The sequence below is a fragment of the Triticum aestivum genome, chromosome 6D, assembly GCF_018294505.1.
Source record: "Triticum aestivum cultivar Chinese Spring chromosome 6D, IWGSC CS RefSeq v2.1, whole genome shotgun sequence".
Classification (NCBI taxonomy): Eukaryota; Viridiplantae; Streptophyta; class Magnoliopsida; order Poales; family Poaceae; genus Triticum; species Triticum aestivum.
Window position 1 is genome coordinate 70,661,239 of NC_057811.1, and position 23,152 is coordinate 70,684,390.

General features: G+C 45.5%; 1 protein-coding gene across 1 annotated transcript; it reads left to right on the forward strand.

Moving 5' to 3' along the window:
• Positions 1-5,749: 5,749 nt before the first annotated feature.
• LOC123143601 (bZIP transcription factor 11) lies at positions 5,750-7,264 on the forward strand. The gene has a single exon (XM_044562540.1). It carries the CDS (start codon positions 6,381-6,383, stop codon positions 6,903-6,905), a length of 525 nt encoding a protein of 174 aa, XP_044418475.1. The 5' UTR covers positions 5,750-6,380; the 3' UTR covers positions 6,906-7,264.
• The last annotated feature ends 15,888 nt before the right edge of the window (positions 7,265-23,152 follow it).

A 23,152-nucleotide genomic window follows, 5' to 3' on the forward strand; every position in this document is an offset into this window, starting at 1 on the left:
ACTCTCGCAGATTGTACCCCTACCCAGTTGGACAGAGAACCAGCTACACCCCTTCTAACCCCAACCCTAGCAGATAGTAACCCAGTTCCAGTTGACACAGCACCGTCTCCACCACAGAGCACCCAAACACGAGCAGTTAGTAAGGGAACTGCAGTGCCCAAAGCACGAGGACCACCACTCCGAATCCCAACTCAATGCTTAAAGGAGAAGAAGAATTGTTCTCAGGTCAGGTTCTGTAGCTATGGTTCATACTCCTTTGCTCTTGCATCATTGTATTTACTCAGACCAACTATTTTCAAATTTGAAGGATGAAATTGAAACTCCAATGGCGCAACAGGTATGTTTTAAACTTGTTTCTTTAACTGGTTTGCTGTTGTAACTTGCTCTATATTGATTTCAGTTTCAATTGAATAAACAGTTATGTTCTCATGTCATGCACATTACAAGTGTCTCTATAGTTTCCCACACTTATATTCTGTCTATTCTGCTTTGTCTTGAACAAATATTATTTGAACTATGTCTCTATCTTGATTTGGCAACAAAAACTAGAATGATATAGACCATAAAGTGACCATGGTACATAGATATATGTTTGTTTCATGCTGTTATCCTGTGCACTTTACTACTGAACTGATTTACCAAAATGAGTTTCATATACAACATGGTAAACCTGTGATGTGTCTGCTTGTTTCTCTTTTAGAATGCGGACAAAATATTGGAGAACAGTACCCCGTTATGCAATGGTGAAGGAAGTAATGCAGATAAGGTTCAAGATAGTGAGACATCCCTGTTGATCTCCAAGAAAGCTGATAAAAACTACCTTGACGACAGTGAGAGAACCCAGAAGTCTTGTCTTGATGTAGTGTTCGAGTTACTGGCCACTACCGCTGGCACAAGCTCTTCGAACTCGCTGCCTGAATCAGTTTGTCTTCTTGAGTCTCAGCTTCAAGTTGAAAGACATCGATCAGATGTGTTGTGACAGGAAGCTGAAGGACTGAGGAAGTCCCTGCAGAATTCAGATGCATACTTTCTGGTGCAACAGCAAGCGCTGGAGGATTTAAGCGCCAAACAAGAGAAAGTTAATAAGCTTACTAAGCATCTTGCCAGCATTATGGGTACCCAGGATATTGTTTCTTGAGATCTTCTGAAGTGGTTTCAGTTCTAGACATGTTTTGTTGCGGCATTTATTTGCACTGGTCGCCAACTTTGACAACTAGTGTATATGATATGCTGCTTTGTTCCCTATATTTGCACTGGTGGCGAACTATGATGCCCAGTGGATGTAATATGTGTAATAGTCGTGATAGCCTAGCGTAAGTTGCTTGCTTATTTATTTCCTTGTTGTCTTGTTTATTTGTTTGCTTGTAGTCAGTGCTGTTCTTTTTCCGCGGTTTGCTAGTGGCCGCAATAACCTTTTTTTTAAACTAGGCCACAATAACCATGGGCTACATTTTTACTATAGTGACACTGGGCCTTCTACGGGCCGTAGAAACAATGGGCCTTCTACGGGGCATAGAAACAATGGGTCTTCTACGAGCCGTATCATCAATGGGCCTTCTACGGGCTGTATTATCAATGGGCCTTCTACGGGCCGTATGATCGATTGCCCAAATATGGGCCAATAACATACCGCTTTATGGCCGTAAACGGGCTAGAGTTGGAATCGTCTGTTCATGGGCCGACCATAATGGGCCGTCATTAATCTGCCATATTTGATGACGCTATGAAAACGGCCCAACGTATTAACGGGCCACAAACGGGCCGACTATAAGCACGGGCTAAATTTGGCCCATAAGCAGAAAATGACAGTAACGGGCCATAAGTAACCGAATGCTGGAAATGAGCCCATAAATGGGCCCTGAGAAGGCCGAAAGATAACATGGGCTAGAAACGGCCCAACGGAATAATGGGTCGTTAATGGGTATAAAGTGATACACTGTTCATTACGGGCCAGTTTTACCACGGGTCGTTAACGGGCCGAGGGTTACTAAGGGCCTCAGATGGGCCAAAAGACGTCATGGGCCATACATGGCCGGAAGTTACAACGGGCTGGAATTATATTGGACGGCCCAGATGACGCTACTGGGCCTAATTCGGATAGGCCGTAAACGGGCCCTGGGTTAGCGGGCTGTAAATGGGCTATATGCGAATAGGCCGTTAACAGGCTTGCCGTGGGCCGGCCCGCCACCTTTTGACCAAGTCAAACGGGCCGGCCTTTTCACAGGAATGGGCCTCTGTTGGGCCGTGCCATGTGTCGACGTATCATAGGCGCTTTGGGTCCAATGAGTGGATGACATCTGTCCCAACGGTGAGCCGACACGTGTTTCCTCCAGCCAATGATGATTTTACACGTGGAAAATCCCCATTGGTCGGGGCTGTTAACGGGTTATCGGATCCAAAACCGGACCCGATAGCTTAACGGTGTTCCGTTACGGTGGATGCCACGTGTCGGTCACCCTTGACGAAAGCACTTCTGTGACGCGCGATTTATCGTCATGGAAGTGTTCACTTCCGTGATGATAATTTTGGTAATGTCATGGAACACTTCTACGGCAGCACAGGTATGACTATCTTGATTCTGTCATAAATTTGTCATGGATGTACATGCATGACAAAAAACGCGACCTACTGTGACAAACACGTATCATCACGGAAGTGTCTTTTTTTGTAGTGGAGGTTCTTGTCGAGCTTGTGGAGGAGCTTGAGGAACTTTACGATGCACTCGTGATTGATAAATCCTCTCTTGAACTTCATCGCGAAGTGCTTCTTCTTGTTCGCGCCTATGGCGGTTGCGTGCGGCAACGGCGCGACTTGTGTTGTGGAGTGCACGTTGCGCCTCAAGTGCTTGAGCTTCTCGCCGTAGTTGTTCTTGACGTTGTGCCTCGGCATCTTGCTCGTTTTGATGTTGTCTCGCTCGTTCTTCGTCTTGTTGGCGTAGACGTTGCCGTTCTTGTGCTTGCGCGAATGTAGCTTGGTTTTGACGATGTCGATGCTCTTGCGCTCGAAGTTGCTCTTGAGAATCGGTTCCGTGTAGAGGATTGTGGTTAGCTTGACGGTCTTGGCGCGCGGCTCGTCGAAGAGTGTTTGATGTCGGATACTTGAGCCAGAGATGGTGTCGTCGGAGTGTCGACTCGAGCGGCTCCATCTTGAGTAGGACGAAGAGGTAGAAGAACGGTTGACCAACAAGGCACGAATCTCGTCCATTCTTGCGTTGCTTTCTTGTTTTTGTTCGTCGAGCTTGTTGTCGAAGTAGTCTCTTGTACGTTGCTCGGAGAGTCACAAGTCGGTGGCGAGATGGTCGATGCGGTCGCTCATTGCTTGTTGTTCTTGATGCAAAGCTCATTGTGCACCGAAGAGGTGGTTCTTGGTGACGTGGGAAGTTATGTCGTCGTCTTGCTTGATGAAGAGTGGGTTGGTAGAAGTATTTGGCCTATCCATCATTTCAAGCAAATATGTGAGTGGGAGAAAGAGAAGAACTTATACCAAATGTACCATGACCAATGTTGAAGATGGATCAATGATCACTCAAATTTGGAACAAGGAAATAGCACAATTGGTACCAATTCTTGTCGGTTCTCACACCTACACAAGGAAAGCTTATGGTGGAGCTCGGTTAGGATGGTGGCACAAAATTTGATGCAATTGTTAGTGAGCCTCAATAATGCTTCGGCCCAACACGCGGGCGGCATACAGGCGTCGGACGTCCGACGATCATCGGTCGTCCGGAGGCTCGCGGGTGATCGGTCGTCCGGGCAGGATCGGACGTCCGATGTTTTGGCTCTGTTGGGGCTTTGTAAGACGTCCGGTCGCGGTCGGCTATCCGGTGCGTCGGTCGTCTGGAGGCTTCCATTCTTTCGACGTTTTGGCTCGGTGATGGTGGTGACGGTCGTCCGGAGGGGGTCGGTCGCCTGGGACCTGGAGTGTGTCGGACGTCCGGTCGGTGTCGGTCGTCCAGCCGCTGGGGCGTCTTCTGGCTGGGACTTGGTCGGCTGGCTGATGCTCCAGGCGTCGGTCGTCCGGCCGGGGTCGGTCGTCCGACGGCTAGGGACTTTCAGGCTGCTCTTCTTCTCGCTCCTTGTACTTGGTGTCCTCGCCGTCTTGTCCGTTGGGTGTAGCTACTCCATGGCCTTCCTCCAAGTACCTGATCACGCATAGTGTTTCCACTTGAGGTAGTAGCCATGTCTCACATGTAGTAAGTGGCAGTTCGGAGAGGAGCGAGTTCACCTTATCTTCGATAGCCTTTGCTCGAGCTCTTGTCATTGGTCAAAATGGTGTCGTGGGAGACGTAGGTAGGTCCATGGGGATGACCTTGGGATGCTCCGCATCAGTTGTCCCCTTTTTGGCCTTCTCCATGGTTCTTCGGCTTCGACCGACAACTCTCAACCGACTTTGTGTTGTCGCTACCGGCAACTATGTTCTTGTGGTCGGTTACCTGTGCCTGTGGGTCTGCTTCTACTGCTCCCCTTTGGTAGCTTGGGCGTGTTGGTCTAGGTTCTAGTGGGAAGCTCTCTGTCGCCCACCGGTGTGGCACCCGTCAAACCTGGGTGAAAGTGTCGTGGCCCTAAGGTCCACGGAGACAAGGCCTAGTCTTACTCATGTCTGACTCTTTGGATGCAGTCAGCGGCATGATACACATGTCGGTGTTGCCCTCCTCCGGAGGCCTTCGTTAGGTTGGCTAGTTTTGGCGTAGCGGTGGTTGGTTGCAACGGTGGTTGTTGTTGGCTTTGACTTGTTCCCCCTAGCACCTTGCATCTACGTTCCGCTCTGTTTCCATTTTCTCTATATCGTGGTGTCTTTGTAACCCTGGCAGATTGATGGTTTTGTTAATTTAGAGTCGGACTACGCTCCAGCCTTCTATTGGACTCAGCCGACCCCTTTTTTCCCCTAAAAATACCGGGAAAATACCTTGGCTGGCAACAGATAAATGTGTTTCTTGTTCCTACAATTTTCCAGATTCCCACGAATCAAAATGAGGTCCTAGGACGGAAAAAAGGACGACGAGCCTCGTGAAATTTGGAAGGCCCGCCCCCTGGCCCGTTGCTAGACTAGCACCGCCCGTGATTCAAATCGTAGCCCGCCGGCAAGACCCGCGCACCAGTCATCTTGAATACTAGTACCATCTACATTCTGCGCTTGCAATTGATGCTGCGAAAGACGTGCGCCTCGGAGCCCAGACAGAGGCGGCGGATCAATGGCGGGCGGCCGCAGTAGAGCCAGATTCTCTCCGCTTTTGAACTACCGCCGGGCCGGCTGGGTAGCATGATTTTCACTTTTCACCGCCCGCCTGCTTTCGGCGCATCTTCTCGTGGCAGAGAGGCGCCGGCGCCGGCGCGGGCCGGTAAGTTCGAGAGGTTTCGCCACGGAGGCCTCCTCTCTAGACGCATCCGCCGGTCACCCCACGGGGCCTACCGGCTACCCGAGCTACAGCAGTGGCGCCGAGCCAAGTGAAGTGAACGCGCCTGCACATACGTACGGCGGCATGGGCGCGTGAGGCCAAGTGAGGTCAGCGTGATTTCCAGCTGAGCTGCTTCAGCCTCGGATCCACTCCGACCGCCCGCACGTGCGACCGCCCTGCCCGCCTGCGCTCCCCGCGCTCTCACTCAGCCATTCCTGCATGCCCGCTCTGCTGTGCTCTGCACCGCTGCACTCAGATCGGATTCCCATTCCCACCCTCCACCCACGGAATTGCATTCCCGTTCGTCCTCCCCTGAGCCACCGGCCGGCTCTATAAATCCCTCCCCGCTCCCTGCCCCAACACCCCCCTCCTCCTCCTCCTCCACTCTTCTTCCTCCTCCTCCACTCCATCCCTCCCCTGCACCGCAGCGAGCAGAGTCCGTCTAGAGAGAGAGAGAGAGAGAGAGAAAGTGAGGAGGAGAAGCAAGCAGTACGAGAGCTAGGAAGAAAGAGGTCGGTCTCACTCATCCATTGCCGCCTAGCTTGGTTGGTTGCTTCTCTTCCCCCCGGAGGCAACCCAAGAAAGCGGAGCGCACATGCTTCCCCGGGTCCGCCTCAGAGTCCCCCGATGTCGCCGGTGATCAGCGAGATCCTACTCTCCGGGTTTATGATCAACTCCACACTCCGGCGCCGAACCCACCTCGTCCAGTCCTTCTCCGTCGTCTTCCTCTACTGGTTCTATGTCTTCTCATAAATTACTCGCCCCCGCCGCCGCCCTCCCCCTCCTCTCCCTCCTCCTCCTCCTTTAGCCCCCCTGCTCATCCCTTCAAGCTCCCCTCGTCCCACACACTCGCTTACTCTCTCGTCGTCGTCGTCGTCGCCTCTCTAGAGTCAGTCCGTAGCTGGTAATCAAGTCGATCTTTGGTTCTTGCAACAACAACAAAGGAAAGCAGAGAGTGCTTGCCTGCTCGCTTGGTGGTGAGGTGATGGCGTCCTCCAGCGGGAGCGGGAGCGGGAGCACGGGCTCGCTGTCGACGGCGGCGGCCATGGCGATGGCGGCCGCGTCGGGCACGGAGGAGGAGATGCGGGCGCTCATGGAGCAGCGCCGGGCCAAGCGGATGCTCTCCAACCGGGAGTCGGCGCGCCGCTCGCGGATGCGCAAGCAGCGCCACCTCGACGACCTCGCCGCGCAGGCGGCGCACCTGCGCCGCGAGAACGCGCACGTCGCCGCCGCGCTCGGGCTCACCGCGCGGGGCCTCCAGGCCGTCGACGCCGAGAACGCCGTCCTCCGCACCCAGGCCGCCGAGCTCGCCGCGCGCCTCCACTCGCTCAACGACATCATCGCCTGCATGAGCGCCAGCAACAACACCGCCGCCGCCGTCGCGCTCACCGTCGCCGCAGCAGCCACCGCCACCACCGCCGACCCGCTCGGCTTCGACGGCGCGTCATTCGAGGACTTCCTCTTCAGATCCTCCCCCGAGATGTTCATGTTCCCAGCCCTGCAAAGCTAGCACCCACGCCACGGCCATGGCAGCAGCACAAGAGCGAGCGCAACAAAAGAGATCATCCATCTTTTTTCCTGATGCTTCTGGTGTTTCAGGTTAATTACTAGTACTACAAAAACTGGAGAGCCGTGGAGTTTTTACCGCACCTAACTAAGCTAGCTGCTGGGGTTAATTAGTTTATAATTATCATGTGTAATCTGAACTGGTGTGTTTACCAAGTGATGATGGTTCTTAAGCTTAGCATGCATCACCATCATGTGATCCCCTATGTAAGAAGGAAGAAGCAGTAAGCTCTCTCTGCCTGTGCTGTTGTTGTTCAGACAAAGCAAGTGCCATATATAATTACTCTACTTACTTACTCATCATCTCATGATTTCCTTTTTCACTGTCATGAATGTATTTCTCTTATTTCTGCTACTTTGGAGCAGGTTTTTCCTTCTCCGACTCTGAATTGTGATGTGCTCTGCTAAAGTGCCTTTTACTGCCATGAATGTCTTATTTCTGCTACCTTGGAGCAACTTTTTTTCTTCTGTCTTTCAATTGTGATGTGCTCTGGTAAATAATGCCACTAATTACTATCTTGCTCTGCCTGGCTTAAACTAGCTTCACATTCTCATTTCAAAAAAGAAAACTAGATTCACATTTCACAGCTACTGCATAGTACATTCATGTGATGCCAATCAATGCACAATGTTCTGGAAATCCTCATGATATTCCACCCACAGGGTAGAGTGGGAAGGGAATAACCAGAGAGTGATAGCAGCCAGTCTTTTGTGACTGGAATATATTGAGAATGGAATAAAAACAACTGGCCCATAGGTTTTTTTCTTCATTCACCAATTTTGACAATATTTCTCAGAATTTTCTCAGTACACAGCACCAACAGGTGGACGGTTGTGCATGCCCACAGAAAGAGATTCTCCAATTTACCCTCTATGTTCCCCTCCACTATTGATTCCCGAGAATTCTGATTGTACCACAGGGCACTTTTTCCTGGTTGTCATGCATGCATGGACCAACTCTGTTGTACACAGGCACAGTGCATGCATGTACTGCTACTGCATCTCCATCTCTGCAAAACTAATGGCAGCAGCACTACCACTGCCAGTAGCCTCTCATGGCATAGCTAGCTAGCTCACTCACTGATGATATTTCACCTCAAACCCATTCTCCTTTTCCTTCAGAAAATGATGAAAATGGACTCAAAACCATGCATTTTTCATCTGGCTCCAGCTCACATGATATCTTCTTGGTATGGTATGGTACTGGTACTGGTACTGGTACCTACCCACCAAACCACATGCAGCAGCAGCCTGATTGATGATGATCCTTCTGCTAGCTATCACACACACATGAATCTCATGCATGCATGCAGGCATGATCCTAACAGGAGTGCCAGGATCAGCAGCTGCCACCACAGGATGTGATCTGCATCTTGGTCTTGCATCCCTTGTGTAACTTTGGTTAGCACTTGTACCAGTGCACACACACATGCTTGCACACATATGGGGTGCCAATGGAGGACCACTGGCTGCAAGAGGTGTGCAATTTGGTGCACTGGGCCTGGAGGTAGCTTAGCTGCATTCATGGGAGTGGAGTAGAGTAGAGCCGGCCCTCCCACACAGTGGAGACATTGCAGAGGCCATCCATGCTGCAAATGGCAGGGAATCAAGGACGGCCATGGTGGTCACTCACTTCCCCCTCCTCAGCCAGCCACCACCTTTCTAGGCGAGAACAACCTCTCCATCTCCGGTCAGCCGCTCCGGTGCTCCGGTCCCGGGAGGCAGGCGACGGCGATCGTCGGAGATTTCCGTAGGCACAAGAAAATATTTTGCATGTTTGAGTGTCTTGGGAGTTACCATCAGTGGAAGCAACCTGATGCTCCAGGTGTGGATGCATTGAGGGGTTGCTTGCTCAGTTGCTCCTGGCCATGACAAAAAAATGAGCCACATCCTGGTGTGTATATGACTATATGAGCATGATTGGTTTGAATTGACAGTGCAGTTTTTAAATCACACAAACGCTAAATTTTCCTTCTCGTCGGTCAAGTGAACCGCCCAGGCCATCCTTCTGCCTGATCTGGTTGCATGATGTGCACATACATAATTTGCACATTACAGCTTTAAAAAGTAGACGTTGCTTGCAGCATGAAAACTCATCAGAAAAGAGAAATACAAGGCATATCGGGCAATGCACCTCGAGGGAAAAGCGCCATGGACCTTGGTGTTCTTGGTGGCGCCTCTCAAGAATCTTGAGGCACTCAACAGAGCTAGAGTACTTAGTTGTACTTTTAACATGAGCTGTTGCGTCCAAGGCGTTCTCTGCTTTTCTGTATGTGTGTGTGGAGAAGAGAGAAAGTACATATTTTTCTCCAATGTATCTTTATTATTGTGAGGTTGTTCTGCTGGTGTACATCTGTCACCTCTTGATAATTTGTGAACATGAAGATCTAACAGGAGGAAAGAGAAGAAAAAAATGATAAGAGGAAAAGGGATCTTGTTTGCCATTGATTGTGGCTTTTGGATCATAGGGTCACCTGAGTCCAAAGGTTGGCTCATGCATTATACATGGAATTAGTGAGACAGCAGCCTGTGCATGTGGTTAGATAGGACATAATGTCCCTTGGAGCTTGACAAGGCTCCATAAGCTACAATCAATTAGGGCCTTAATTAGAGGTTATGGAATTTCAGATTATTGTTTTGATGTATGGCAGGTTTGCAGCTTTATATATATTAGCCAATAAATTCTCTCATACAAAGTGAGTAGTCCTTAACCATAAACAAGACCAGAAATATCCTTTATGGGAGATGCAAAGGTTATACAGAATAAACACTTTATACTAAATATAAAAGGAGGTGACTAAAAAGCATAACTATATTGGAACAAAGGCCACCCTAAATAATTCTCCCAGAGAATAAAGAGCAGAATTTTATCATCCGAAGCACGCTAAATGTGGCCAACAACTATTTCATACCAAAGAAGAGAATCTCTTAACAGTGGAAATGTAATTGAGATCTTATCATCCAAAGAAGGTGAATAAAAAGCAGAGCTATATGGGAACAAAAGGCCACACTAAACAATTCTCCAGAGAATAAAGAGCGGAATTTTATCATTCGAAGCACGCTAAATGCAGCCAAAAACTATTTCACATCAAAGAAGAGAATTTCCTAACAGTTTGAGATGTAATTCAGATCTTACCAAAAGCATGGTGGGCATCGCAAACGCGATCTACCGATCGCGCACGGAAATTAAACAATCGTTCTTTTGATTCCTTCTTGCAGAAACCAAGACTAAGGATCTGCCCCTCTTAAATTAAACCTCGGCCGGTTTGTACTTGTGCTCAATTGAATAGTGGTTATGAGCAGCTGCATATGGGCTAATGCATGCACTAACCTGCTTTCTGTGTTCCTTAAGCCCATGTGGTCGGTGGGGGCAAAGGCTGCTGTGCTCATGTTCAGCCACATTGCTCCATCAGTAGTTGCACAGTGCAAGGTCCATGGAGCCCCAGATCAGATTCAGTCATTGCTAATTGGAGAAATTGATTTAGCTTCTTTTTTTTTACAAATTGTACAAGATGCAAATGCAAGTGGAAATTATGTTTCTTGGTTCAGAGATTTGAATAGAATCACATCTTCGAAAGCGTATAGGTCAACATCGGATGGATTGTAACAGATCCCGGATTTCATGAACAAGCACTGTCCATGAAACATGTTCATGAAGAACCTGGTATGATTATGAACCATGCTTTTACTAAACAAGCATCGTCCTCCATTCTCACGCGTAGCAGCACCGGATGCCGAATTGCCATGAATTTTCGAGGACATTTCCACCGAAGAGCATAAAGGCGCAGCGAGTATTGAAAATTCGAAATTTTGGACCATCTGATTCTTTTCTTACCTGAGAATTGCATAGACAATTGGCAAGAATCTGATTGCACTTGTCTGCCTTCCCTTCCATTTCCATTGCTGGAGGTAGCCATCAGCCACAGGGAAATATGCGTGGCCGCCCGGCTTTAATGTTGTTCTTGGAATACCTTTTCTGCAAATGGAAAAGATAAAACCAAATAATTGTACAGTCACACACATTTCCTCTTCGCTTATGTTGCTAGATGCACCACATCTTGCACACACACAAGAACAGACACTGCCCTCGCTCTGTAAAGCAGCCCTACAACTCTCCGCTTATGCACATTGTTAGTTCTTACCCTCATTCTTTCACACTAGTAGTAGCTTGGAAAACGATCTTATATTGCGGGACGGAGGGAGTATAATGTTTTCACGCGCCGTGCCGAGAAAACGAGGTGCGAAAAAGGCAGGCATTATTGCCACAATGGACGGTGAAAGAGCCTGTCATGGTCACTGCATCTGTAGTGAAGGCCAGGGTTTTGTAATGTTCTAGGGGGAGCAATCAAAGTTGTCAAAAGCAGGCTGTTGCATTGCCATGGGAATGCTTGCCATGTGCATTCATGGAAGGTGAAAGGCAGGGATAGGGTTTTTCCTGGAACAGTAAGCCAACAGGGACTGACTGTTCTCCCTCCACAGCCAATGAGAATGTGCTGACTGGCTGGATGCCTGGATGTAAAGTCCAGGCCAGGATTTACAGAAGGGGACTTCCACATTATTGTGTGGCTAAGGGGCATAAACATGGCCTTTTCTCGACGATCCTTTCGAATGTGAAAAGGTTAGGCCCCGTTTGGAACGCGGAGGGTATTTCTCCCAGCTCGATGAAGGCGGTTGCGTGTTGTTTAGCGCTAATTAGCATGATTAACCAGCCCTTTTTGAGAGCTTGATGAAGCTTCTAGGCATCTGATGGGTGTGATGTGACTGCCATTTTCTTAATGCAGTAGCCTCTTTGACAGTCTGGTAAAGCAGCAATTGCCTTACTTCAGAAGGGAGGATTAAAGCGTCGCCATCAGATTGTAAAAATGCACTTTCCCGCCCTTGATGGGATCCTTGCACCCCAAGCCTTTCTGTAAACCTTTTACCCTTTTGCATTCTTAACAAATTCTTGCAAGAAAGGAGGCAAATGATACCTTCTCTTGCTCATCTGAGATAGGAATCACAAAAAATGCTTAGGAAGACAAGTCTTGTTTGCAATGTCATTAGTGGAACACTAACCAACTACCACCATTTGATTCCACCGGGCATCCCCGTCTCTCTCCACATTATTAAGCAGATGGAGTGCAAGTAATTGCAAGGGGCAGCTGCTAAGCTACAGTGCTTGACAGCAATATTAGAGAGAAGCCTTCAGGTGCTCACAATGCAGTGACTGAACAGGCTAACTGGTGAAGATCATACCTACCAAATTGCAATCCGAAAATATATCATCATGTCTAGTTCTCCCAAAATGAAACTTGTCATTCTTCTATCGCAATCAGGGCCGCAGGACTCTTGTCACTGCTGATCTAATTTTGGGGAAATTTAGAGTACCAACACACACAAAAAGAGAAGGCACAAACATAATGCTGGTGAAAAATGGTATGTGGGATACAGCCAGGGCCAATGCGTGTCAGTGGCGCACCGGTGGATGATGTTTTCCATCTCTCTGATACGTCAAGGTATTTCCTAGTTTCCTAGTATAGCAAAATCCTGGACACAGCAACAACCAGTGTCATTCAACAGAAATTCAACCGGAGAACGGCGCTCCGCCGACCAGACATAATTTAGGTGGCTTTTTCCTCACTTAGAAGGGCCTGATAGCTGCTTCTGTCATTTTCATAACAGCAGTGGCATGCACATTTATTAATTAACATCCAAATGTAGGGATGACTTCTCACCTAATCAAGGAGAGTTCCAATGGGACTCCTTGCAACTGACTGCCTACTGGAACATCACCGTTCGTCGTGGGGCGCCACCATCCAAATCGGCGTTCCATCCAGCAACTAGTAATTCAGGCCATCAGAAATAAATATCACACAAAAATAGGCCATGGTTAGTTGCCGAATTAAACACACATGGTTGCTTGTGTTCTTGGATGTTGCTACCCTCATCTTGCATTAAAATCGTTTTTTTTCATTGATGTGCATGTGTTGAGCACTAGTAGAAAACAGGGCATTGGTTCGGCCCTCGTAATACCATTAATCCCGGTTCGCTCACGAACCGGGACAGTTGACCAAAGGAGGCAACTGTCCCGGTTCGTGAGCCCACGGGGCCGGCCGGGCCATGTGGGCCATTGGTCCCGATTCGTCTGGACCTTTTGATCCCGGTTCCACGCACGAACCGAGACCAATGCGCCTCGCCCCTGGCCCATGACCATTAGTCCCGGTTTGTGCCACAAACAGGGACTAAAGGGTTGGTCCTCGTTGCGGTCAGAGTTCAGTCCCACCTCGCCAACTGAAGGGCCACTAGTAGAAAAGGGGGCTTTTGTCCCGGTTGGTAAGGGTCGTTACTAATGCCTCCCCCCTTTAGTCCCGGTTCTTACACGAACCGGGACTAAAGGCCGTCCACGTGAACGCAGCCTGGAGCTCCACCTTTAGTCCTGGTTGGTGTTACCAACCGGGACTAAAGGAAATTTTATGATTTTTTTTTTGAAAAAAAAATTTGCGAATTTTTTTTAAAAAAAATTTTGATTTTCAAATTTCTGAATTATTTTAACCTCTAATCTCTAATCACCACCCCTCATCACTGCTCAATTTATCCTCTAATCTCTAATCACCCCTCATCATTCCAAATCATCTAACTTCCCGAACGGTCACCCATCCTCTCACTACTCCAGCCTGAGCACGCTTAACTTCCGGGTTCTATTCTCCCTCGTTTCCAAGTCTGCACTTGTTGTTTTCCTCACAATAGTAAGATGTCAATTGTATTAACCCTCAGGAATTTAGCTTGAGCATGAAGTGACACATTTCACTGTTTGAGTTTGAAACTATTGTTTTAAAAATCAATAATTATTTAGTAACACTAATATTTCTGGAATAATTAGTTTGACCATTGTTTGACCACTGTTTGACCAGATTTGACCAAAATTCAAAAAAAACTAAAATAATTATTTAGTAACACTAATATTCTAGAATAATTAGTTTGACCATTGTTTGACCACAGTTTGACCACAATTTGAAATTTTTTGCCTCTCCAGATCTTAAAAGCCCCGTATCTTTTTTCTGTTAGGTTTTTGAGGATTTTGAAAATGTTTAACAAGGTTCCCCAGTTAAATTCGGATGTAACTTTTCGAGTAGATGATTTTTCATATAAAAAACTTTTTCATCCGAGTTCGTATGCAAAAGTTATGCCCATTTTAAGAAATTCCAGAGAGATTTTGCAAATAAAGTCGAAATTCATATTTGTTAATTTTCCCAACAACTAGACCACATATCACATGGGAAACTTATTTTATTTTATTTTTTTGACATTTCCATCATTTTCTTTCGTTTTTTCTAAAACTGAAAAGGCGGTCCGGGGGGTAGAGTTTGAAAATGAGCCCTTTAGTACCGGTTCGTGCCATGAACCGGTACTAATGCCTCAAAGACCATTAGTACCGGTTGGTGGCACCAACCGGGACTAAAGGTTAGACTAACCTTTAGTCCTGGTTGATGCCACCAACCGGTACTAATGGGCATCGCACCCTTTAGTCCCGGTTCGTGGCACCAACCGGGACTAAAGGGCCCAGGTGAACCGGAAATAATGCCTTAGCCGCACGAACCGGGACCAATGCTCACATTAGTCCCGGTTCGTGACTGAACCGGGACTAATGTGAAAATTGCCCTGTGACGAAAGCCCTGTTTTGTACTAGTGGGCGCTCACACCGGTTTATAAGCCCGTCCCTCTCTGCTTTGTTGAGCTCCTCTCAAAGTGAAAATAGATGCCCTTATACAGGGAATTTGACCTAAATTCAGAGTAAATTTCTTTAAAATTCATAGAAATTTATTATGAATTTAGGTTGAATTCTCTCTATAGGCGCATCTATGCTCTTTTTTTATGTTGGGGTTGGCGATCTTTACAGACTTTTTGTGTGTTGAATATGCACCATTCAAAATCAGTCTCTGCTTTGAATGGTTCATTTTGAACACACAAAAAGTCTAGAGTTCAAATAAGTTCAAGAAAATGAAATCCCTTTGTAACAGATGAGTTTTCGTCCGAAACCCTGATACTTCGAAAGAGATTGTCCATTTTGTTCACGAAGTGCATCCAGCTTTTGCCGTAACCCTCTCAACTTTTTAGCACATGCTATGTGGGTGAAATGATGATACCATGCCAACTTTCAACCTTTTCAGAGATCATTTATAGGGCTTTTCAATTTCAGGGTCATTTAGCTCAAAACAATCCGTCATTGCATGAAAAATAACAAATGAAATCAGAAAGGGTTGAAGATTGATGATGTGGCTTTGAATGGTGCATTTTGAACACACAAAAAGTCTGGAGTTCAAAAAATTTTAAAAAAATGAAATCCCTTTGTAACAGATGAGTTTTCCTCCGAAACCCTCATACTTCGAAAAAGATTGTCCATTCTGTTCACGAAGTGCATCCAGCTTTTGCCGAGACCCTCTCAACTTTTTAGCACATGCTATGTGGGTGAAATGATGATACCATGCCAACTTTCAACCTTTTCAGAGTTCATTTGTAGGGTTTTTCAATTTCAGGTTCATTTGAAATGCTTTTCAATTTTAGGGTCTTATAGCTCAAAATAATTAGTAAATGCATGAAAAATAACAAATGAAGTCAGAAAGGATTGAAAAATGATGATGTGGCTTTGAATGGTGCATTTTGAACACACAAAAAGTCAGGAGTTCAAATAAGTTTTAAAAAATGAAATCCCTTTGTAACAGACGAGTTTCCGTATGAAATCCTGATACTTTGAAAGAGATTGTCCGTTTTGTACACGAAGTGCATCCAGTTTTTGCCGTAACCCTCTCAACTTTCTTGCACATGCTATGTGGATGAAATGATGATACCATGCCAACTTTCAACCTTTTCAGAGTTCATTTGAAATGCTTTTCAAATTTAGGGTCTTATAGCTCAAAATAATCAGTAAATGCATGAAAAATGGTGCATGAAAAATAACAAATAAAATAAATAAGTAATTAGAAACAAAATAATATAAACTTTATTAAAATATATAAGTAGAAACAAAATAAAATAAACTTTAATAAAATTTATGAAACTAAAATTAACAAAGTATTTTCTGTTCAAAACATTATAAGAAACCTCTAGTATTATTGAAACTAAAATTATATAAAATTGATGCAACTAAAATTATCGAAGTATTTTTGTTCAAAATCATTAAAAGCAAAAGGAATTTTCATAAAGAACTTTTTTTGTTAGAAACTTTAATAGCAAAAAGAATTATCATAAAGTAAAATAAATAAGTAATTAGAAACAAAATAAAATAAAATAAATAAGTTTTTTGTTGTAAGTAGAAACAAAACAAAATAAATAAAGCAAAAAATAAAACAAAAAAAGGCAAAAAATAAAAAATACGCCACCTACTGGGCCACCACGGCCTGAATACGACTAGAAACCCATCAATGAGCCAGGATTCAGGCCCGCAGAAGGCCCAGTAAGCCCATCAGGCATAGCAGTGACAATTAGGCCCGTAAGCCTGCAATGGAGAGGAGCTCGAGAGGGGTGCGGCAGTGGGGCTTATAAACCACTGCGCGCCCCTCTCAACTAGCGAGGTGGGACTAAACTTTCGACGCGGGCGCAGCAGCACAAGGCCTTTCATCCCGGTTGGTGGCACCAACCGAGACTAAAGGTGTGCATTGGTACCGGTTCGTGGCACTAACCGGTACCAATGCCCCCCCTTTAGTCCCGGTTGGTGCCACCAACCGGGACCAAAGGTCGCCGCTTCCCGCCCTTTGGGCTGCTGAAAAGAGGCCTTTGGTCCCAGTTGGTGGCACCAACTGGGACTAAAGGTCGCATTCGTCCCGGTTGCTGTCACGAACCGGGACCAATGCTTCGTCTATATAACTAGCACTTGTGAAATTTTTCATTCAGTTCGTCTTCCCGCCCCGGCGACGCCGCCAGGCTGCCCCTCTGCGCCTCGCCGTCGCCGTCGTCGCACCTGCCTCCGACGCCGTCCCGCGCCGCCCAGACGCCGTCGCCGCCCCGCGCCCCCCTGCCTCCTCGTCGCCCGTCGCCGCGCCCCTCACCTCCGCCCCTGCCTCCTCGTCGCCCGTCGCCGCGCCCCTCACCGTCGCCGTCGCCGCCCCCTGCCTCCTCGTCGCCCGTGGCCGCGCCCCTCACCGTCGGCCCCGTGCCCTGCCTCCTCGTCGATCGCCGCCCCCTTAGTGAGCTCATATGAATTTTCCTAATTTAGATGTGTAGTTAATTGAGTTGTTGTAATTTGTTCATAAATGAATATGCAAAAGTTAGAATTTTTTCTGTTCATAGATTTTTTTGTGATATTATTGTTGAATATGCAAATGTTTGTGTGTTCATATATATGCAAAGAATATGTCAATTTTTTCATAGAATTTTTATAATTTTTTTCTGTTGTAATTTTGTTCATAGAATTTTTATCTTGTTCATAGAATTTTTATGATTTTTTTCAGTTGTAATTTTGTTCATAGAATAAGAAGAGAAAGTGTTTAATAGAATTAGTTAGAAAAATAATAGAACTAGTTAAACTAGTTTATTTTAGTAAGTACTACTTTATTCTATTTATAGTAAGTGCTTAGTAGTTGAACTAGTTGATTTAATAAAACTAGTTTATTTTACTATAGAAGTAGTTTATTTTTAGCAAGAAAATTAATAGAACTAGTTTATTTTTTTAGTTAAAGCAATTATTCCCGCATCGACGTCGACGATGCCAATCCCGCATCCTCGTCGTCGACTCGGCGGAGGAGGCCGGCTTGATCAGAGGGGCCATGTCCGGGACTGGGCTCCGCCGGGCTGGTTTTGGGAGGTGCTACCTTCCGGGGGGCGTAGGTTGGTGAGGAGCCAGCCCGTCATTGACCCGATCCTTGTTTGGTGGCGGTCGCGTGGGCCAGTGATGGTGCCGAGGCTTCCGGACACCGCGGAGGTGGTACGTCACCGTGTCAGCGAGGAGGACGAGCACGTCCGTCGCTACATGGTTGCGTTGGAGTGCAGGTTCGACAATACCTGGCAGGTTCTTCAGGGATCTCACTGGAGCTATGATCCTGTGATGGTTCCTTCTCTTTGGGTATCCACCGCCCGCGCCGATACCCGTCGGGCGCTACGGTTCTAGCTGTACTAGCGATGCTATATGTATGATAGTATTCGAGGTGTATTAGTGATAATATTCGACGATGTACGGACGCATGGAGATGATGTAGTTTTGCTTATAATTGAATGCATCCTAATTTGAATACTACTTTATTTTGTGATTTGATTTTGCTTATTGAATGCTCAAATTGGAAAACTACTCCTACTTTGAATGCTAAAATTGGAGAGCACTATGCAAGGCGTATGCATATGATTAGTTGATAGCTTATAGGGTTTTTGTTTTCGCAGAAATCTAGGAGCCCCCCTCCATCATCCCCGCCGTCGTCCCCGTCACCGACCCCCTCCGACCTCGAGGTGAGACCAGCCACGAACCGGTTTTAGAAAGATAATTAAACGATATTTCGGGTTGACTTTAAGTCTATTGAGTCTCCACCATATATGAGAGGACGAAGAATCCCGACTGTTGTCGTGGGGGTAGCTTCTCCTTCGTTCCCGTGTGCTAGACAATTTGGTGTAATGCACTCGGGAACGAAAGGAAGGAGCTACCATCACCGACGGTCGCAAATGTCTGAGAGGAATCAGTGAGGGAGAGTTCCACCATATATATATGAGAGGACGAAGAATCCCGACTGTTGTCGTGGGGGTCGCTTCTCCTTCATTCCCGTGTGCTAGACATTTTGGTGTAATGCACTCGGGGATGAAAGGAGGAGCGACCATCACCAACGGTCGAATGTATACACCACGTGAGCTGAGAGTTTTCAAGAAAAGACTCGACAAACCGATAGTCAACCCGTGATGAATAATAATGATCTAACTTAGGTTTTTTAGTACATATATTTAATTGTAGACGTTTAATATTTGAATTATGAACATAGGAAATGTCGTACTCGGACGACGAAAGTCTCCCGGGGGAGTGCGACTGGTGCCACGACGACCGAGGTCTGTGCGACAGGCCTCACCTGGACGAAGATCGGCGCTTCAGTATTAAGCTGGAGGAGACCTTCGATGTTGAAACGGTACGCAACGACGACAAGTGTTATTTTTTCGTAATTAAGCACGACTTCAACTATTTCAACGTGTACTTTTCATCTTTTACAATTCGACTAGCTTATCCCATGCCATGCAAGACGCTACGTCTTGGAGAGGATGGGTTTTGAAGACCATGAAAGTATGGAAACAAAGAAAATTCACCTAAGGACCCATCATGATATAGATTTTGAAGTAAATCTGTATAATTCTGAGAGCGTAACCCATTTTGGTTGCAAAAATTGGGAAGCATTTTGCAAGATGTATGGTTTTGATGAGGGTATGCTTGTCACCATGGATCTTGGTGATCCTGACATCGAGCAAGACAATATGGACATTTGGGTCCTTGTTGATACGCCTCCAATTCTACCGCTATGTGAGTTTCTCAAACATAGTTATTAGCTAATTTATATTGTTCATTTCAAAATAGTTGACAGCTTATTTTCATTGACAGCTTATTTTGATTGTTCAAACAATGTGCGGAACATGGTAGACAGAACCTACTACACCGATGGCTCTGAGTTAACTTATAAGGAGAAAACTCATCTGGTCGGATTTTGTACTGATCTTGAGAATTACAATATCTATTGTAAAACTCCTCCACATTATGGTCAATACGTGCCACTAGTGCACGTGTTGAACTACGGTAACTACTATGGAGATACCCTGGTAAGATTTCTTACTATTACGACATCCGTGCATCTTTTGCATACTTCTAAAACTAGTACATCATTGCTAACTATGAAGTTATTACTATGTTTTTCAACAGATAATCCCAGAGGATTGTGTGCCTCATTTGATGTATCAGAATGGTAGCCTTGATGTTTTGAACATACAACCAGGTCATCCTACGAATCTCAACTGTCCATACCGGATTTCTAAAAGAAGTGGAGACATGAAAATCAAAGAATGAAAAAAATGTATGGACAGTCGCAAGGAGGTTCTTGGAAGCAAAAGGAAGCGAAGCGCAAAAATTGGAGACAGGATGATCTCCATTCTCCATAATGGAGAGTCGGGGTCTATATTGTTTTATGCTATTTTACCTTAAAGAGGGTATTTAGGTCCTACCTAATACTGATGATCATGTGCTAAGAACAATTAAGTAGGGTTGGTTCGATGACTATGAGGATGATGATCGTATGACTTGTTATTAATAACGAGTAGAAGTTGTATGATGATGATTAGTAGGACTTGTTATTATGATGATGCATGATGCGGGCATGAAGAGTTATTATATATCAGTGGGTGAAATGAACATGGATTGGAATGAAGTGAAGGCAACAAGCATGTGGTGCATGTCGAAAGTAGTACTAATCCAAACTTGATCAAGTTAGGATTAATATTACTTTCGACATGCACCACATGTTGCCTTCACTTTAATCTAAGCCATGTTTAGGCATAGCAGTAGCGTTGGTAAATCAAGCACGGAAATAAGAGAGGACAGTTCTCTCTGTTAGCTAGCTTACACACCCTAAATTACCCCCTAAACCCTCCCCCTTTTAAAAAAACAAAAACCCCAGCCACTGAAATGCTGACGCGTGGATGCCTTTTGATCCCGGTTGGTGTCACCAACCGGGACCAAAGGCCCTCCTGCCTGGGCTGGCCACAGCGGCCACGTGGAGGCCCATCTGTCCCGGTTCGTGTAAGAATCAGGACTAAAGGGCTAGGGCATTAGTAACGACCCTTTAGTCCCAGTTCAACAACCGGGACAAAAGGCCCTTACCAACCGGGACAGATGACCATTTTTCTACTAGTGTGATGGTAGAACCCACATAATAATTAATTTGTTCTAGTGCAATAAGGTCAAGGAGCTCTATGGTGAGGCTGTGCGGTTGACCAACTATAAGAAACTAGGGTCAACAATTGTGTTGCTCCTCGAATAAATAAAAACACGTGTTGCTTCTCCTATCACCCAACCAAGGAAAAAACTAGACAAGATAGCTAGATACTGGGTAGCACACAAAAATTACACTCAAGCCAAGCAAGGGCTAACTCTTATTTTGCGAAGATATTTGATACCTCTGGTGAACACCGATTCTGAACCCAGGATAGCTTCGATCGACTCCTGAGGGCCCCCTTTACCAAACAAAATCCAGGATATTTATTATATATGCTAAACAATTCACGGATGCTCTCTCTAAAAAGCCAGTTCATGCAATGCATGCGATGAGAGCAAAAAAGATAAATAGAAAGCAAAGACTGGCAGGGTATCAGGATCAAGTCCATCCAGTGCCATAGGGTCATTCACACTTGCCAATATAGCTCTGCATGGAAAGAGGGCCATTTTCACCTGACATTATGATATATATTTGATAATGCTAAAACTAAAAGTACTCACTCTTTCGGAAATAACACGGTTGTGGTTCAAATTTGAACAAAAACCACGACACTTATTTCCGAACGGAGGGAGTAGTTCTGTTAGCAATAACTTTCAAAGATCCAGTTCCCTTCACCCATGCACACCAACAATTAGCTTCATTCAACAGAAATTCAACTGGAGAACAGCTGAGCTGCCGACCAAACTTGATTTAGGTAGCTTTTTCCTCACTTAGAAGCGTCTGATAGTTGCTTCTGTCATTTTCATAACATCAGGTATGCAACAAACAGCAGCCCAATGCATGCATATTTATTAATTAACATCCAAAAATAGAGACGACTTCTCACCTAATCAAGGAGAATTCCAATGGGACTCCTTGCCACTCACTGGACAACTAACTGCCTACTGGGACTCCTTCCTTCCAGCAACGTCACCGTCATCATCGTGTGTCACCATCCACATTGGCGTCCCATCCAGCAACTAGTAGTTTAGGCCAATCAGAAATAAATATCAAATAATTCAGCCATGTTTAATTGCCAAATTGAGCACACATGGTTGCTTGTGTTATTGGCACTTGCTACCCTCATCTTACATTAAAATGGTTTTACCATTGCTTCGCAGTGCACACGCGTTGATGGAAGAACCCAAATAATTAATTTGTCAAGTGCAACTAAGTGAAGGAACCCTATGGCATCCGTTTCAACATAAAAAAAGGAACCCTATGGCAAGGCTGTAACCTGTGAAGTTGACCAAATATGAGGGACTACTAGTAGTCAAAAAAAATGTTGCTCCTCGCATTATATTAAAAAGTGTGTTGCTTCTCCAATCACCCAACCAAGAAAAATAGATAAGGTAGCTAAATACCAGGGAGCACACAAAAATTACACTCAATTCAAACAAGGCCTAACCCTTCTTCTTTTGCGAAGATATTTTTGTAACCCCACGTGAACACAGATTTTGAACCCAGGGTAGGTTTTATGGACTCCTAAGGGGCCCATTACCAAACAAAATCCAAGAAAAAAATATTATCAACAATTCACGGATGTTCTCTCTCTCTAATAATTCAGTTCTTGCAATGAATATGGTGAGAGCAAAACAATTAGAAAGCAAAGACTGGAAGGGCATGATGATCAAGTTCACGCAATGCCATAGGGTCATTCACACTTAGCATAGAGCTTCACGTGCAAAGAAGATCAGTTTCGCTTGACATTATGATATTTAATTATAGTTAGTATTGCTAGCAAGAGCTTTCAAAAATCCAGGCCATTTCAACCATACACTGGAAATTTAGAACCTTGACTGCCCTTGCACATGCTGGTTTGCTAATGATCGCCACCTTCAGGTGTTTGTTGCATTATTAACAGTTCAGCAGCAAGGCACATACTGGCATACGTGTTTGTCCTTGATTTCAGTAGCGCATCACAAGTCCCAAGGTACTAGCAATCATAGAAAAATAGAAATGGAAGAAACAATTAAAAAGATCCTCCAGTACAAGAGCAGCATGTGCAGTGCAAATTATGATGGTGCAGACAGTTCAAGCAATACGACATAAACCTCTAGTTCATTTTCTGAACAGGGATGCTAGGCGTACAAACTTGTGTACACCTTCAGAGATATCAATTGGTTCATAAATTTGATGAAAATAATTGAAGGATGAAGCATAGCCAAGCACAGAGTTGCAACATATGCACAATAGAGAACAAATTTCCAACTTTAAATGTTACATTTTATTACGAACCTGGAAAAGGAAACAAAAGAAATGTATCTAACAAAAAAAGTACATTCAGCAT